Here is a 19,792-nt window from a genome sequence, read left to right as displayed (position 1 = left end):
ACGACGAGACGACCGGCACCAAACAGAAAGCCTATTAATAGAAGTAAGCGCCGGGGGCAAACGAACCTTCAATCTGCCGGCTTCGAGTTTGATCAGGCAGTAATCCGTCTTGCCAGCAGCCAATAGCAGCATAGCATCGGCGAGATGAGTTCGAAACCGGAAACTGATGTCAGTAGCACCCTTGGCCTCTTGAACCGGAAGATGGATGTAGCTCGCTCCGTAAAACGACACTGCAAGTTTAACAAATTTAATGCGTTTAGGTGGTACAACGTGGAAGACCGATGACGCGCATTATTATATACCGGACAATTTGCCGGAGGGAGGAAAAAGATGGAGAGAAAGAGAGAGAGAGAGGGAAACAGGAAAATGCGCTATTAACGTTGCAATCCTTCATTTTAATTTACATAACGTTGTAAATGTTCTCTCTCTTTCTCTCTCGCTCACTCGACAATTCTACGGTCCTGAAAATTACACGGTTTTCTCATAACGACGAAGGCGGTTCCCCATTACAGTTGGTTCTCATTTTATATTCCGCTGACTAATATAATAATAATTAAAATATGAATTTATAAAAAAAAGGAATATGACCGTTAAACATCGCACTCGCAAACGTCCTATATTTTTACGTAAAAATAAGAAATGAGATGAATACGTTGCAGAGTCGGCGCACAAGACCTCATTTTTCTTCAATGCCGAGAAAGAGAAATTAAGTGTCACTCGGAAAGTTTTATTTCGTTCATCTGTTTCTCCGATAACTTTTGAATTGCGAGCTAAAGTGGCTTTCTTCAAGAAATTTCATATATTTACCGTACTGCGCCGTAAGCAGCGGTAAATAAGCAAATAAGTCGCGCGACGAGACTGCGAAGATAGACAACAAACTAGTAAGATTTTTGCAAATCTTGTAAGATTCACGACAATTTCTTAACCCCATTTATGTACCTAATTCTAAAGATAAAAATTAATTTTTTTTACTATTTTGATTTTAATAATAAGAGAAGATTCCGTTAAAATCCATATATAGTTTTTTAAATGTGCACAATAATTTATAATAACTGTATATATAGTATATAAAATATAGTTTAAAAAATTAGAAAATACAAACAAAATAGCCTTGAACCCAAATTGAGCAATTATGATTTTACATCATAAGCATTTCTTATTATATCTCTCTCTTTTTACATCTATGTTTTCATATAACTGGCTTATAAATTTTCAATTCGCTATTACTTATAATATTAATTAATAATGAATTATAATATTCCACGCGTGACGCCGAAAATCAAATTTATTCATGATATTAATAAAAATAATAAAAGCTTTATTTCTACGCGAGCGTGAAATTGTTTTCCCGTGCTCGCATCAACTGTCATTCGCATATGTCAAAGCAGTCGTCGTATAGAAATAAAAGACCGATATTTCCAAATAAACGCGCTCTTGGATAATCAAAAGATTTTTGGTATATTGATATATTTAAACCGGCAGAGATGAAAAATGTCACTTTGAATATTTAATAATCAACTACTGAAAGAGAATAAATAGTTACAACGATTGAAAAGCGCAAAGAAATTATAGAGACATACTATGATTATTAATCACGATACTTGGAAATTTACCCATGGATTTCCAAGTTCTCGAAGTCTATTATAGCGAGTAACCGCTCGACTCACTTCATTAACAAAAGCGGCAGAAGTGAACCTGGCGGCAGGTTGATGAATGAATCGTCAAAGTTCTCCGACTCTCTCGGGTGTTTCTGTAGACTTATACATCGGTTTTACAGCGGTACAAATATCGCTTTTGCGGTCCGAATAAAAAGTGATAAATAGAGAATCCACTGTTAGTCTGCAAAGTTTCGGTGCGGATCTCCTCGGGGCATATCTCGACTATTACGATCGTAAAATATTCTCGATTAGCGAAAGCGTGTTTCTGAAACGACCGTAAGTGTAAAAGGAACACGTCGATGCTTCGATTGAGCCGCTGAATGACCGGCTTCAGCCGCTTCGAACGAACAACGGTGGAGATCCCGTATCTTATGGCGCGCCGTCCATAGACACATATATAAAGGAATGAACGAAGTTACACCAAGGGTTTATTTCCCACTCCCGTAACTGATGTAAGAACGCGTTCAAGTACATGGAATAAAAGCACGGACCATTAAGTACGAAGAATCTCCCATTCTCTCTCTCTCTCTCTCTCTCTCTCTCTCTCTCTCTCTCTCTCTCGCTCGCTCGCTCGCTTCTGCTTCTCAGTTAGCTGGTGCATAGAAACATTAACGTCGACCGCGAATCGATCGTATTGCCCTCGGTGTTTTTCAGTTCATTGCACCGCGGCTTACTCAATTCGTGTTATCCGCAAATCGCAATATTTACGTACGTTTCAAAGGACCGACTTAATATAGGAGCGTTGATGCCCGTGCAATTCATCAAGTGCGTATTTAAAACCTCAAACGTTTCTCACACATGGGCCAATTAATTTGCAAAAAATATATTAATTTGAAAATATCAATTTTAAATATTATTTTTAAATATTATTAAATGTTTCAATAATAAAGTGACAATTTTTTCCAAACATCTAGTTCTTTCAAGCACTTATTACATTAATAAATTGTCAAATTTTCAATATTATTTATAAACAAATTCAATCAGCAATATTTTAACTTTTTCAAACAAATATTTTTGGAAAGATTTATCAATTTACAAGGTTTCTAATTTACAGATTTAATTAAAATTTATAATTAACAAAGAAACTCAAATAATTAATGTAAAAGCTGCAGAATATAGAGATAAATCAATATTTTTTTTCTCTTTCTCGCTCTCTCTCTCTCTCTCTCTCTCTCTCTCGATATTTATAATATATACTGACAATTGTAAATATAATTTTTTAGAATGCAAATATTTAAATTTTTAAGATTATCACATGTTATCTTCATAGGTGTATATCTGATCATATACACATGTGCAAATGTACGTTTAATCTATCCATGTATAGACTGTTATTTCGATTGTATGACATGTGATACATGTATATGTAGATCTATACATTCGTTACGGTAATTACGATTCTCGTTGGTTATATACGGATATCGAAAATACGTATTCCGTTGTTATTCGATAGGTTATTTGTTTTGTAGAATTACTAAAAATCGAGATTCGCTTTTACAGTACAAAATAACAGAATCGTTACACAAAAGAGATCGGGTTAATCATGCGAATATATCCACCAGCAATATTCCATAAATTTCGGTCACAAAGAGACATGTGGGTGTGTATTTTATAGTTGAAAATTAAATAATAAATTTTAAAACTTTTTCATTGAATGTGTATATATCGAGGATATATTACGTATATATTCATTTCACAAATGGTTTATTTGTAGCGCAATGTCGAAGTATTATCTTGCATATTCGCATAGATAACGGATGATTATTCGGATTAAAAAATTGTGCGTGTATTTTTTAACACAAACGAATCGCATCGGCATCGAAACATACATATTTTCTGGTTCATGATGTATACCACATAATAGCTGGATAACAAGAGGCTAATCTATTCAACTGTATCGTTAATCATTAACTAACTCCGCACCAGTCTCTCGTAATTTTACGGGTATATTTCAGATCAAATTTTCCGCGTTTTCCGCGTTGATTGTATATCCGGTCGGTTGCATCGAATTTCATTGAATACACCGATTGACCTGCATTCCGGATAAACATGGCAAGGTAGAACCGAGCCATATTATGAGATACGAGCGTTTCAAGCACATCATACAACTCTCGTAATTCTTTTCTTCACGAAAACGTATGGAGATTCTCTCTGGTTATGTAAGCGTAATTGGCCAGCGACATTCGAGAAAAAGTATACCGTGCATTAACATGCGGTGGTAGTAGTCGGTGCGGCTCGATGTGACCGGCAGATGAAAACAATCTCGTAAATTTTTATGCCAAGTACTCCATTTCCTGATAATTTCACCGATAGATATTGAATTGCAGGCAAAAATAAAAATTAATAAACGTGCTAATCGATCTTAATTAACTATCGATATCGATAAACCTTGATTGCTTTTATTTGTCATACTAAAAAGTGTGTGTAATCACAAGCGAAAACTATGACGAAACGCTGTGTGTGTGTGTCTTCCGTTTTTCTAAATGTTTAAAAATCGATTGCAATCTGAATTAAATCTTACATTCAATAACTTAATCAAATTCCAAGTAACGTTGACGCAATCGATCATTTTTATGAAATTATTGAAGATGTTGAGAGAACCGAAATATTTAATAGTGTTTCGATCATATATTTATATATAATTATAATTGTACATATCTACAATTGTTTTTATATTTTCTCTCAGCCTTTCTCTTATTGCAAACCATTTTAGCAAGTAATTATGGCACATGTTCTTCGATTGCATCTTTGCGAGATATTAAACGCACATGACTGGCGCGTACAAAATATGCGGTGCGGTGCGATACGATGCGGCCGCGTAACAGCAAATTTCTCTCTTTTCCGATGCATGTGTTTTTCGCAAAAAATATGTATCCAGTCGGAGTAGCCGGAGTGGAGGTGTGTAAAAACAAATGTGCGATACGCCACGTGCGACGCGACGCAACAGTCTCGCACGCTCCATGCAAATTAATCCGACAAACGGAAAACTGATTAGAGTAGCAGAGAGGTATCTCATTTTATTTCGGGATATTCCGGTATATGTCTCTCGGGGAAAGTATAATTTCGCGTGAGATCAACCGCGAATAATGTAAAACGAACATCGCGAGTGTTGCATTCTTCCGCTATTATATACAGCATATTCTTGCTATGTATACGTATATATATTTCGCAAATATTTCACCGGAATTTTCCTTTTAATTATATCCAAACGCACGAAACATGACAAATTTAATTGATCGCTTTGAAATTGCATCTACGTATAATAAACAACAGCAGAACAATTTCGGAAAGAGAATTCGGAATGTGAATTAACACGCGAGTGAATACGTCGGGCGTGTGGATTTTATTGGTACGCGACGCGACATATTGATTGTTACGAACGCCATTGAACTTTTTTTCGGAAGAGACCGTTGCAATGTATGAACGTTAACAATTTTCTGTTTGAACTTGCCGTGCGCGCGAATATCACGGTCTCACCGCTTGTTAAATTCAGATCAATCTGGTAAGGTACAACGTCGGGAAAGAGATGACTCCGGGAAAACTAACCGGCGCGGGGATTACCTATTTCGATTATCCGGTTTATTCAGATGAAACGCTAAGCTCACATACATCGAGCGTTGTACAACATAACACACGATAACGGATACGCCGATAATTCGTTGCACGAGTGCATTCCCGATATGTATTGTAACGATATGTATGATTTAGTAGCAAGTTATTACTTCAACGTGATTTCCGCGTTCGATTATTGCAAATTGGACAAATTTAATTAGCGACTCTGAAAACGCTCGCGTCCATTCTTCTCGCACACTCATTTATCGCGTCGTGCGTAAGCATATATCCTACATTACGAATTAAAAAAATTTATTTTCTACTTTAGACTCGGAAGTACATCATATTGTACGTTTTATTCTATTCTTTTTTTGTTCAAGAATAAAATCCGTTTACGTTATTAAGATTCTTATGTAGCACGTGTAGCACAGAATATATATCGAAGAAATTCAGACGACTATTTTGCAAAATTATAGAATAATATTTCTCTTCTTCCAGCATATAATCATATATAAATCCGCCCACATTCCTCATGTACAATATCTCGCGCTTGTATAACGAAGGACATAATGCAAATATTTAATAGCACGCTTAAAACTTTGAAGTAATAAAGCAGCCAGTTAATTCTAAAGTAATTGTAAAATATCAAGAGTTATTGAGTTTGATGATTATACTGCAATGTGCTATAAAAAGATTGGATCTATTCAAATTTTTTCTCGATAATAAAAGAAGAGTTAATGAAAGCACTTTTATAGATGTATAATTATGTGTAACAATTATAAGTCTCGAATTATTTAAAAGAAAGCACAAGTATCACCAAATAATCTGATACTTTCCAATGGTTCTGAAAAAAAAATTTAACTTGTAAAATTTCAATTAAAAAATGGATTTTGAATTGTTTTAAGCCATTGAGAATATTGATCCAAAATGATGATGTTTTTCATACTCTTTTAACGATTGTACAGATAATTGCAATTATTATAAACGATTACAACTTTAATTTCCATCTCATTTCCTTCGCTTATCATTTTATATTATACATACAAAAAATTTTTTTTTACATACACGTACAAACATCACATACAAATTTCTATTACTACAGTCATAAAAAAATAGTGGCTTTCAGTTATTCTAGTGGCTATTTACGGATTAAGAGTTAAAGAGACCGAGGTACTCTTGCGCGCGTTTCTCTCGATATAATCATTGTCGTGTGGGGGTGTTTACGAAGGGATGCCGCGGGTGTAGCGCGCCACAGTCTCTCGCACTATTAAAAGCGTTCGGCGACGTGTGCGTGTATATATGTGTGCACGACGACCATTAAACCGTTCCTGCTATAAGTAAATTCGCAGGAACTACTGGTGCCGGCGGCCATAAAAGTTAATCTTCGCCGTTCTTTCTCGCGCATGGCGCTATCCTCGCGTCCCTTCACCCTCGTCCGTCCGAGTGGCGATGCGGAAAGCGAAATCCGTATTTCTTTCGACGCTACCTCCACGGTGGTGGTGGATAGCGCGAGGGACGGAGACGAGAAAGGAGAGAAAGGGGGCAAAACGGTAAGTCAAGAGAGGGATCGCGATGCTGCGTCTTACCTTTTTCGTCTGTTTGGCAATAACCCAACAGAGAGGCTGTTACTGCTAAGAACATTAGCAGTCCCATGTCGTTGAGGAACGCTGGCCTTTTCCTGTGCATCTCTTCTTTTATTCAGCCAAAGCCCGTTCCTGTCCGCCTTCTCCCGCAGGCTCCCCGCAGACTCGGCACCCACTCTTCACTCTTCCACTTCCACGGGGCGAAACAGGCAGCACCGGTCTGACGAACGACCTCACGGACCGGCTCTTAAGGGATATCGATTTCACGTGACGGGGGTTACAAAACGCTATTTACGGGCAAGAGCGGGCTAAGATTCGAACGTACTTTTCCCATCCATTTCTCGCTCGTATGTCTTCCCCGTCACGCACATCGCGGAATTCTTCTCTCTCGCTCCTCCGCAGGACGTTCGATATCTCGATATCGAGACAAACGAATCACGATGGCGACGTTCGAATTGAGACACTCCTTCACAGATGCTTATCGATCATAGATCGGTGCATCCATGGGGACGTTAAGGGCTGATTTAGTAGAAAAGTGTAAAATCGACGGGCGCTCCCACGAACCTAGTCCTCGCGTGATGACGTATCTCCCAAGATGCGGCACGAACGTCACGGAAGCTGGCATCTCGTTTTGCACGTATTTCCTTCGGTCGTTTTCGCGTTACGGTGCACCACCACACCGATTCGGTCGAATCTGAAAGAACAGCGGAGCACAGCTGCAAAACGCACGTGTAACGTGCAGATTTCTCGCGAAAATTCTGTACTCTGTATCCGCTGATGCTACGCTTCGAGCTTTCGGGCACGTACATGCTCGCTGCAGAAAGCTCGCACTCGCGAAAAAGCTCGGGTCAAAGTGTTGAACACCGTGAGGCAGGTGCGATGCATCCTCAAAGGTTTCATTCAAACGCGCGCGCGTGTCGAGAAAGACGTTTAATTAAAAAAAAAAAGTATTATTACATTAATGAAAAGAAATTTGATAGGCTAATATATGTTAGTGATAATTAATGTATACATCTTATAAAATATTATCTCGAATTGATAGCAGTTTATATGTTACTTTTCATGTTTTTAATATAAATGAAATAATGAACACAAAATATAAATATTTAAAATAATCAAATAATAAGTTTTAAGTCTTTAAAAACTATTAAAAGTATATATACAAAAAATAAGAAAATGTATGTCTATTTGCTTCTCTAAATTTCCTCTAAATTTAGAATTTTTAAAAATAAGTAAAGAAGATATAATAAAAATTGGATGTGAGAAGCTTTCCTTGTGGAATTTTCTTATGACGCAAGTAGCGAGCAATTATTTTACCGTTTTATATTTATTTTAGTAATATAAATACGTGGACGGTTATGAGAGAGCTCTCGCCGAAGTTTTTGCGAAGAATTATTTTCAGCATGAAAAAGCAGCAGCATGACACTATTGTTCGAAAATATTATAATCTTAGCGAGGCTGGTACAAGAAAAAATAACGTAAAACTAATATTTTTTTATTAAAATATTTATGAGTCTGTTACAACACGGAAATTAATACACTTGCAGACAACTTTAAAAATCTGCGGAAACAAATAAATAAATAAATAAATAAATATAATTAATAAATTATTTCTTTATAACGATACGTGATGAATAAATTGCCGCTACATTTGAGATGTTGCAGTTGTTTTGGAAATATTCATAATTTAATTTGTGAAGCGAGAGCCAAACGCTATGTATCCCGTCGATACAATCATAGCGAAAGAGAAACTCATTTTTTATTGATAGATTGTGATACGTGCGAATCACACACACACACACACACACACACACACACACACATATATATATATATATATATATATATATATATATATATATATACACATAGGAAAAGGAATCTCGTATACGTCCAGACACGCAGGATCGCCGTCTAAAATAATTATTTCTCGTTGGAGGCGAGAGAGGCATCGCCCCTGTTGTTCCCGCGACCACGAAAATTATCGTGGCCGAAATTAAAACCACTTGAATTCTCCCTTGTATTCGCGATACGACGGAAGGCGGTATTTTTCTGCGGCGCGAAAGCCCACTCGCATTTCAAATGCGCAAACGCGAACTTCCGCACGATAAGAAGTTTTTCGCATAAGGTAAAAGAAGGACTTTCACACCACAAATCTAAACATTTAAACGACCCTGCCAACCCGCAACTTGGCATTTTCCCTTCTTTCATCCAGGCGTCGGTTTACTTCGAGAATTTCTCGCGAGAAATAGAGACGGAGAGGAGAAAGAGAAAGAGAGAGAGAGAGAGAGAGAGAGAGAGAGAGAGAGAGAGAGAGAAAGGGAGACAATTTCGAGAGAACTTCTCCGCGTCTCGGCATCTGCGAATCTCATTTGCAGTGACCGACATTCAACACGGTCAACGATCCTCGAGTAGCGAACAACGATGAAATAGAGAGACAGAAAAAAAAAGAAGAGCCAGAAGTACAAGACAAGAGCAAAAAAGCGACCGACACGCTCGACATGCACACGGGGCATATTTTTCGCTCTCTCTCAGTCTCCTCTTCCCACTCCTCTTCAACCTCTACATCGTTGATCGTCTCGGCGCAACACTACATCGTGGAAAAAAAAAGCGCATGCCGGTTGTTTCTATTCGGCGGGCATCGAATCGAGCGCAAAACAAACCACCCTCACCGATTGCAACCCCTATTTCCAGCCACCACATCGAACGAGACTTCCAACGCTCGTCCATAAGGTAACCCGTTGAAATTCGCTCTTGCGAAACGCATCCAAATAGTGAGCGGTACGCTTTATTCGAAAGATACACGCTTCGAACCCGTGTCGTTTTACCGAACCGAGCTTCCTCTCTATATATCTGTGCGACATCGTTTTTTTTTCTTTTTTTCTCACCGTTCGTTCTCACGGTTGGCCGCGCATGGAATCGGCGTGTGATGGTAATGGTTTTATCGAGTCTAATTGTCGCCGAGAAGAAGGACCGTCGCGCATCTAGATGCAATTTACGAAAACGATACCTTCGTTCCTACCAATGTGAACGTATATATCTATGTATCAAGGATATACACACACACACACACACACACACACACACACACACACACACACACACACACACACACACACACATATATATATATATATATATATATATATATATATTATATATATATACATGCACACGTACGTATATAGGATTCGTATAGAAAGCCATTTAATCTCATGGCGGATTTACGTGAAATAATCGGAAGAGGAAGATACATGTCGGTAATTTCCAGGACTTCTCTACTCTGCGTCGGCGGCCGATTAAATGGGCTTTAGATTATCATGGCAGAACGGATGATGTTTTTACTATACTTTCTGTTTTTACGCGGCGTTAAAGAGAGTTACGGCGAGAGGAACCCATCACAATGATGCAATATTTCTGTCCAAGGAACACACACGTGAATATATACGTATGAGTACATATTTAACGCGTTTTCGAAGTATATATGTGATCGTTCCGTACGTGGCAATATTTACACACGCAGTTTCGTGAAAAATATCGAATTGTCCCTCTTTTCTATACATGCAGGAGGATATAATAGAAAAGAAAAAGGTATTTGCATTAGAGATGTAAGATTATTGATGCCAATAATGCTCTGCGATTAAAGATACAGATATACCGTGATTTTTTTTATCTTACGGTCGCTAAGAGATTCAGCAATCAACGAATGATGTGCCATACTTTTAATTTATACAGCTTCGAGATTAATGGCATGTGATTGGTGATTGCCTTCAATCGATACATCGAAATCCACGTTGAAAAAGAATGCCATTTCTAAATTAAAAAAATGATTTAACGTTTGGCTAAAATTAAGATTTCTTCGTTTGTCATCGAAACACGTAGCGCATATGTTTTTAACGGTTTCAACAATCCCGAAGAATAATATTTTATCTCGCGAGCTTATTTTTTCAAGTTATCCCGCTTTGATCTCCGAGAACGGCTTAATTTTTGTATCCGCGAAACGAACGGTACGATGCATTTTGACATTTTACCGCCGGGTTTCGTAGCCGCGAGGCGGATAATCTTTTTATCTCATCTCTCCGACTACTACGTTGCCTCGGCAATCAGTACGAAACGTCGAGAATATCGTAGTAGTAATACTACTATGCACCCTTTCAACAAAGCACGCGCATATACACACATACGGGTACAGATACGACGGTCGACCGGCGTATCGCCAGCAACCAACACCTACAAAGCGAGCGCACGCGAATTTCGGTCAAGATGAGTGAGCAAGCGGCATCGAGCAAGCACGTCGAGCGTCAGCACATCGGGTAGACGCGAGTAGATGAGGACGACGAAAAGGGGTAACGTGAGCGAAGGCGACTAGAATTCGCGTTCGTGGACCGTGACCGCTCGTATAGCCTCCCAGTCGGCGAGAAAGCCGAGGACCCGTATAATGGCTCACGTAGGTGAACCCGTGCACGCGGCTGAAATTTAAACCACCACCACCACCACCACCGCCACCACCACTGCCACCACCGACACCAGCAACCACTACTTACTCTAGTACACACACTAGAGAGCACCCACCAGTGCGAGCATCCACACACTACTGCCGCCACTGCCACCGGCGTATCACCACCCACCCTTTGCTGCGTGATAGAGAGAAAAAGAGAGCGAACGAAACGAATGGAGTGACAGAAACGAGAGGCGGAGTTGAGGGAGGCTAGCAGCCCCCAGACCGGCATCGTCGACGTTTCGTCACGGAATTCACGCAGCGGATCGGCCGCTCCGCGCGCATTCCGGCAAAATTCGGCGAGTTCCTCTCGCGGCTTTCCTTCGCCGGACGAGGATCGCACACACAGCTTTACGTGCGTCGCGCGTGCTGCGTGTACCAAAATGGTGAAGGTCGGCGCGGCGCTGCCCGGCTCGTTTTCACTCGCGGTTCGCGGAGGGAGATGAAGGAGAGAGCGAAAGAGAGAGATGGAGAAAGAGAGGGAAAAAGACAAAGAGGGACTCGGTCGCTTTCGGCTTTTGGTCCAGATAGACCGAACGCGAGACGGATAAAAAGAGATACGCGTGCGGAAACAGGAGACGAAGAGAGTGGAGAGAGGACCTCGTCGACGCTTCGACCGGGCGCTCCTCGGCCCTCCTCTGTCGCACGACGACTGAATCTTCGGGGTGGACTGGGGAGGCTGCGCGCAGGGTCGACCCCGCTCGTTCCTGCACCCCTGGCCTGTCTGTGCTTTGCTTGCCTATCGGCCAGTGGTGGCGGCGACGCGAACTACGGGGCGGACAGGGATGCTGTTTTAGGATTTCTCTTTGCAACGACGACGCATTTAGATCCCCAATGGGCAAACGATGATGAAGTTTGATGATAACGCTGTTATAAATATTAATGGTGCGGTATATCGGACAGTTTAACATGGAAGAATGCCGGTGTAAACGCGTCCCGTTACTGTTCGTCGTAATTAATTAGGCACTTTGTCGCGAGCGATTAAATTCTTTGATTATCAAATAGTCGAGCTTACATTTTATAGCGCTTCTCGACGCTAACAAATTAATTGAATTCAAATAAATAGTATAACTCCGAGCTTTAATTAATTATTCATAATTATTCATTATATTTATATATCAATAATAGATGAGCATATGCAACAATCGAAATATTAACGCTTAAAGAGGAGAACATTTTTATTTAGTTGGTTGAATTTTTATCTGTGTATTTGTTCATCAAACAAAAATTGCGAAATCAAGATCGGCCAGAACTGCTATTGACTGTTCGGAGTACTTTTTGATCAAAAACATCGGGTTCTGTTTGACTAAATTAAATGAGTATTAATTCAATCAAAATAAGAAATTATGGAATAGCTAAAATGTAAATACGCGTTTTATTGCGTTAATTATTTTTTATTCAAGTAACAAGGTAATTTTTATATTCTTCTTTTTAGGATGACGTATATACTTCCGTTCCATAAACAAAATAATAGAATGCGCAAAGTAGACATTCCGCGTATTATGATATATTTAAATAGACGAAATTTTAATTACATTATATAACACAGAGGGAGACATATTATTTAACAAATGATAATGATAAACAATTATATTATATATTTCACATCAATAAAATTTTATCGATGTATGCCCTAAGGTAAAATATTAGTTCGTCATAAATATCATCGAGTATAGCTATATATTCGGATATAATGTTACCTTGGATATAATTAGATCTGTATTTGGCGTAGGTAGCCAGCTTGTTTATTCCAAGAGTAATAATAACTACATGATCGAGTTCATATAATGCATACAGATACTGTTACCTCTTTTGCTACTGCTTATTAACTATATATATATATATATATATATATATATATATATATATATATATATATATATATATATATACTTGATAAAGACAAGATAATACTAATAAACGATATTATACAACACCGTTGAACAATATACAACTTTTGCCATTATGGATAAACATGAATTATATACATGAATTGAAAGAAGTAGAAAATTACAAGTTTGCTATGATATAAAGCAATCTTATTGATTATTTTCAACAAAGGTGACTTACTTTTAATCGTTCGCTAGATCATTATTCTCTAAGATTAAATCACTGCATTAATAATTTGCTCGAATATTTTTTTCGATTTAGCTATAATTTACTCAGGTAACGTAATACAATTACATTTCCTCTTATACGAGCTTCCAGAGACGATTGCATATTTACATTGAAACAAAACGTCTCTCTCTCTCTCTCTCTTTCGATAGATGCGAATTTGCCTCCAAGTTACTGAATAGCCGAAACGAGGGCACACTTGTTAAAAGTTACTCGACGATCTGTTTTCGCTTGAAAAATGTTTCCAAATATCAGAAATAAGAGGCAGAGAAAATCAGTATTTAAGACCCGAGTAACGGCGATTTAAGGATACAATATTACGTTGACATAACTTTCTATTGTCCGTTGAGAGTACAGAATTGCGAAGAGAATAACTGAAATGCGTTTAAACTATATGCATTACCTATTCCAGTAAGCTTAAGCTCTTGTATATTACGCGACTGGAACATTTCTCTTTAAACATTCAGTATGTTTAGTAACAGCGATTTTGCAAATTATTAATTAAACACAATGTTTCTATTTTCAATTGTTATCAACTACTCAACGGCACTACACTATTTCAGCTGCAATCTTTAATTATGATCGCGATAAGTTAATGAAGTCGGATGCATTTGCAGTTTAACGGGCGCACAGTTTTTGCGCTCCTCTTCTCTCCAAGTATGTTTTTATCTTCAATAAAGTTTAACAGCGAAATTCGCCAAAGTCAAACGATATGGCCCCTCGAGCGTTTTGCTGGTATAATGGCAATTTAAGCATCCCGAGAGTGAGTCGGTGGGCTTACCTGCATAGTTTTTCGGAGCGCGGAGCGAATTTTTGTAAGACGTGAGTCGCGAGGAAGATGACGCTTGCCCGCATCCTCGAGAGGGCCATTTCCGTTTTCCCTTGGCGTTTATCGCGCACGTGCCACAATTTCAAGCAAATTGTTTGTAGCAAAACTTCCGCGAGAACTGAAACGAGCGTATTAGCTCGCAAAGAAAGTCTATCTACTTTGGTTTGCGGATCCGCGAACATCAAAGCTTGAAAATTTACATTTGTCGTCGGTAGACACACGCAAATGCTGTTCTCGCCGATTAAATATTCATCTTCTTTTGAAATCTCTCACAAGATAGTATTAAAATTATTTGTTTTATTATACGTTCTCATTTGCGTTTTAAGCTTCGGATGAATAGTATGTACGTATTTATGTACTGTTGTATGATTATGTACTGTTGTATGATTTCCAACATATTAGTGAGATCTATTCAACGTGTTAGCGGTAAAATGTATGATTTCCAACATATTAGTGAGATCTATTCAACGTGTTAGCGGTAAAATGTGTCGGTCTGCATAATTAACATCTCGTTTATAGAACAAAATTATCCGTAAATATTTACTAGTTTCGGAATTCATCCTGGATTTCGTTAAATTCATGGGACGTGAAATTAATTATGCGTTCCAGCGTCATTCTATAGGCAGAGATAAAGTCACACGCGGATAATGATAGACTAATAATAACAATAATTCATACATTTTGATCAAAATTGGTATGAGGTTGCACAAGAGCGAGCTTTAAAGTGGAACGCTTGTGATATCCCATTGGAGGATACGACAGGGTGATCTATTTTGTGAGCCCTTTGTGCGCCCAAAACTGCTTCTTTGCCGCCTGGTCGACGAAGCAGACAATATTTTCTTTCTTTCCATCTCTCAAATTTACTCCGCCCCGGGGAAATGTTGCAGAAACATAACTAGAACGAAATAACACACGCGATATATCTACCGAAAAATTATGCAATGAAATTACAACGACAGAATTTTTAACAACTGTTCTTCGCTCGCTCAGACTCAAAGAGTCGTAACGTTAAACTTTCTCCTTTTCTTTGCATTTTCCGCTATCAAAGTTTCCGATTTCATTCAAGTATGAGCCAATTATTCGGTCGGTGCGGCGTTATTGACGCGCGACGCGTTGTCTTTCTTTCCCGTACAAATTTACATGTCCTCGGGGAAATGTCGAAGGAGCACGACGAGAGATAAAACTGTACAACCAGCGGAAGTCGAACTGCGCGAAAAGTCGAAGTCGCATAAAAATTATTTATACGATTCTCACACGAGAGAATTCTCGCGCGCGCGTCCTTCCCCGACTCATTTTTCAGCGTACAATTTGCAGCGAATGGCCGAAGAATCGCGTATGTGGATCGATTAATCTACTATTCCATGTGAAAATTAATAAAATCCGCAATGTGCTTCGCAACGTGATTTCGACAAGAATACGTAATGGCTCGCATCACACGGTCGACTTTTTGTACTATTCTTCGCTCCCGAAAGAACGCACGCGAACCTCTTCCTCCCCGAATGCGTCGAAAATTTATTTCACCTCGGGGAAACGTCGGCGCGATATGAACACGGCGATATAAAACGTTATGCTGAAGGGAAACGTTCGTTGGGAAATTACCGGCAACTCACCCGGGCCGGTCCTTAACTCTCGGATCTCGCACCTCGAAGTACTTTTAAAACCTTCGCCGGTTTAAATCTATCGATTCCGCGGACAATATTTCCTTCCTCGAGCGAATATTTACTTCGCCCCAGGGATACGTCGGGGTTGTAAATCGGAGCGTAACGACACGGAGGATATGTGCGCGCAATAAAGTTAGACCGCGAATTGATGCGCCAGCGAGTGCAAACGTAGTGTCCTTTGTCCTTCGCGACAACACGTTGTATCGATACTTAAAGAGAGGTACACTCCTCTTTCTCTCTCCTTTACCATTTTGTCTTGTTATTTGAAATTTGCCATTTAAAAAAAATAAGAAATACATGAAGCTAAATTTCAATTTATTGCATGTATATATATGTATATATATTGGCCTCTATATTCAAATTATTTCCTTTCGTTTTATTGGTGAATATGATTGTCATAAAATATATATGTTAATCGAAAAGTGATTTACGTTAAATAGACAAAAAATTTCGCGTTATAATTATTAACCGTGTCATGATAAAAGAAAATTCGCATCAAGACTTCATCTTGCTGTAAAATCATATCTCTAAAATGTTCTACATAAGAGGACACGAGATATACATATGTGAAGAATATTTTTAAGATTTGTAATCTCAGATATATACATTATAATCTTTATTGATATATACATATATACATATTTTAGCGCCTATCAAATATTTTGTGAATATCGCGAATTTCTTTTATAATTCTACATTTTAAATATCTAAGAGTATATCCTGTATGAAAGTATTTTAGTGTAATATATGTATTATTAAAGTTTCATTCATCATAATATATCTATTAAAACATATGCACGCGCATATGTGTTATGAAAAAAGTTGAAAATTATATTTTGAATTGTCAGAGTAATCCTCGTATAATTCTGCAAATTAGTTTTATTCCATTAAAGTTATTTCCAAATAAAAAAAAGGATACACTTCCCGTAAAAACTTACACGACAGACGCTTCTTTTCCTCCATTTCCGAGGTACACATCATTAAGTTGCATTAAGTAGGAGAAGATTAACGTGAGCACGGAAGAGGGTCCCGTCGCGTCAATCATCCCTCAGCGTCTTTGTACATTTCCGGCTGTACTTTCGCTCACAGACGCCCTCAGCCATGTACATTGACTTCTCAATGGAAGAAAGACAAAGTTTATAAATATTTCGTCGTGGTTTTTTGCCACGGCATTCACCCCCCTCGTTGCCATCCTGGCACGTTAGAAAGCGATGTTTGAAGGACTCCGCCCTGTCGGCCCGGTGTACTGGAATACGTTAAAAAGCTCTTCTCTCTCTGTACGAGGGGTCGATAGAGAATTTCGACCGGAGGAACGTACACGCGGACGTTCACGTAGACAAGAATCGACGGTAGTTTTTGCAAGGCGTGGCGGTATGCGCATACTCTTACGATATATGTACGTACATAACGGAGTTAAAAATGGAACGGAAAGTTTCAACGACGTGAAATCTGCCTGAAAAATTCTCACGAAAGCCGCTCCTTTAATTACGCGATATTGCACGCCTCTGTGTCGCGCAAATGTTTCGCGATGCTAGAAAGATCTTTGCGCTGCCATGTGTAAATACATCCTTAGCACACATGATGATCCTCTGTCGCGATTCAGAATTCCTCGATCCGGTGAGCTAGTCTTCATCCATTTCACGATACTCATAATTACCTTTTCCGCACGCTTCAATCGGACGCATTTGATCGAATCGGCACAAGAACATTGCTTCCGTGCTGCGCTCTTTTCAATGAAAGCAACTCGGGAAGCGACGTATTTTTCTAGGAGCAGTGACAGTTTGTTCTTCCGATCTTTCTCTCTCTCTCTCTCTCTCTCTTTTATAGATTCGTTACGTTAAAAAATGCAATGGCATTATACGATGGTAATTCATGCCAAATAAAACTGTAGTTCTGTTATCATTTAATTTGATTCACGCGATTATTCAATTTATTCAATATATTATATACTTTATACAAAAATTTATATTTGCGCATTTCGTATACTCTTAAGAAAACTGTTTATCGTAACTAAACATTAAAAATATTCCTGTTAAGTCAACATTACATAATTCTCATCGTTAACATGCCGTATCGGTGATTCATGGCGCGATGCTCTTAATAGCGCCTAATATTCTTAAGAATATTACCGTAGCAGCGCGTAAAATTTAATCTCCGAATATAAATCAGGGCCGTATAATTTCTGCCGTTTTAATAATTTATCTCAGTTCGCCTAAAACTCGCTCGCAAGCGAGCGATCTTTGCGTTCAAAAATTCGAACGTCTGCGGTTATAATTTTAATTTAATATTAATATTATATTCCAGTATTTCGAGCAATTTAGCAAAAAGATATGCTCGATATAGACAATTATATTTTCTTGGTTATGTGTATTTATGAAAGAAATAAAAGTTAATAATTCTCTTATAATCTCTCCGCGCATCCAAGATATTAACTTTTACTCCAAAGAAAGAAATTGTTTCTTTAACGAGAAAAGATTTTAAGCGATAGATAAATGAATAAAGCAAACAAAAACATTCCAAGCCTGTCGAATGAAGATTAACAGAATCGTATGCATCTCGCAAACCCATTATCGTTTCACTCGAGCGACTTATTAAGCGCTACTTATTAACGCTTAATGCCTGCGTCGACGTCGGAAAATGGTCGGAAGTCGACGCTCCAACTCGGTGGCAACAGACTGTTCCGCGAATTCAGGAAAGAGGGGAAGTTAGTTTCGAACAACCATAACCGCATGCAGAAATGCACGCGCAAATGCGTGGATATGCAGGTGCGATCTCAACGTGAACGTGACTCGACATTGACGTAGCGATACGATGCGCTCGAGTAACCAGCCGTTTTCGACGTGTGCAACCTCTCCATCGATGATCGATACAATCGGCGAGGGGCGGAAGGGGTAGGATGGCGGATGGGGCGGAATCGGTCTCGACTGTACAAGAGCGGAAAAGGCACCACCGGCAAACATGCGGATGCACTCGCGCGAGCGCGTATATCGACGCGTACAAAAGCTTGATGGTAGGAGGAATGATATTGAGATGGAACTGGAATCTGTTTGCTCGAAATTTGCGCCGTTAAATAATGTTTTCACAGAAAAATGACTTGACGTGCGATATTGGACGGATTAATGGGAAAAAATCCGGGACGGCGCGACTCGATCCGCGAGCGGTTTTAAAATCCGAGGGCGCCGTAATTGCTTTCTCGTCCGAATCCAATTCTTTTTTTCCTTTTTCAACTCGTTTTTTAACCGCTGAGCACTGCTTCTCGTACAATGTGCCGCGCGCAGGCAGCCCTCGGCAGGAAGGTCGTGTCGTTTCTTATACCATCCCGGAGTACTTTCGGAACGCAACTATAAAATCGACAGCGGGGCTTAGCTCGGGCTAAGAACGCGGCGTTTAAGAAGGTCTATCGATTTTATACGCATACGAACGAGGGTCGTCGCCGTGTTTTTGCTTACGGCGGCCTTAGCGACACGAGAGAGAGAGAGAGAGAGAGAGAGAGAGAGAGAGAGAGAGAGATGGAGAGAGAGATGCACGTGCAAAATATAATATCTTCTTGAGGACACTTTGGTCGGGTTCGAGATGCTGTGTAGTTCTTAAAGATTATTCTCGACGTTGTTGAAGAAAACCGCTTGCGCTTCACAAAGTAACATGTTAAAAATCACGATACAAGAACGATGCATGATGTAATATCATGAGCTTTTATATATAATTTTTTATTTAGGTATATATAATAGTTATTATTATTACTTTATTAATATTTATTAATCGCTGTTTCTTCTTTTAGATTTTTTAATGTAACATATATTTTCCTTCAAAATAATTTTTGAGAGATGGTTCTAAAATGTTTTAAATTACTAAAACAGACATCTTTAGGAATTTTTAAAGTTTGTCGGACATCTCAT

At 38.9% G+C, this 19,792-nt stretch overlaps 1 protein-coding gene across 8 annotated transcripts in view; it reads right to left on the bottom strand.

The window, feature by feature from the left end:
• The window catches only part of Kon (chondroitin sulfate proteoglycan 4-like protein), a 52,193-nt gene that overhangs the window by 29,839 nt on the left and 2,562 nt on the right, over positions 1 to 19,792 (bottom strand). For 2 of the 8 annotated variants that reach the window (XM_083081531.1, XM_083081535.1), the window contains exons 2-3: positions 6,797 to 7,487; positions 67 to 230 (exon numbers count right to left, since the gene is read on the bottom strand). In XM_083081531.1, the coding sequence (XP_082937657.1) occupies positions 67 to 230; positions 6,797 to 6,896 (264 nt within the window). In that variant the 5' untranslated portion in view covers positions 6,897 to 7,487. Of the gene's footprint in view, positions 1 to 66; positions 231 to 6,796; positions 9,900 to 9,973; positions 11,295 to 11,337; positions 11,966 to 19,792 lie in introns of those variants that run through there. The other 6 variants (XM_083081532.1, XM_083081527.1, XM_083081528.1 and 3 more) reach the window with 6 other exon arrangements.

Source organism: Camponotus vicinus, unplaced genomic scaffold, assembly GCF_025532165.1.
Source record: "Camponotus vicinus isolate PSW18456_S1 unplaced genomic scaffold, iyCamVici1.0 SCAF_11, whole genome shotgun sequence".
In the NCBI taxonomy this organism is placed as follows: Eukaryota; Metazoa; Arthropoda; class Insecta; order Hymenoptera; family Formicidae; genus Camponotus; species Camponotus vicinus.
The sequence above is the reverse complement of the archived record's forward strand: the minus strand, read 5'-3'. Positions and strand labels throughout refer to the sequence as shown.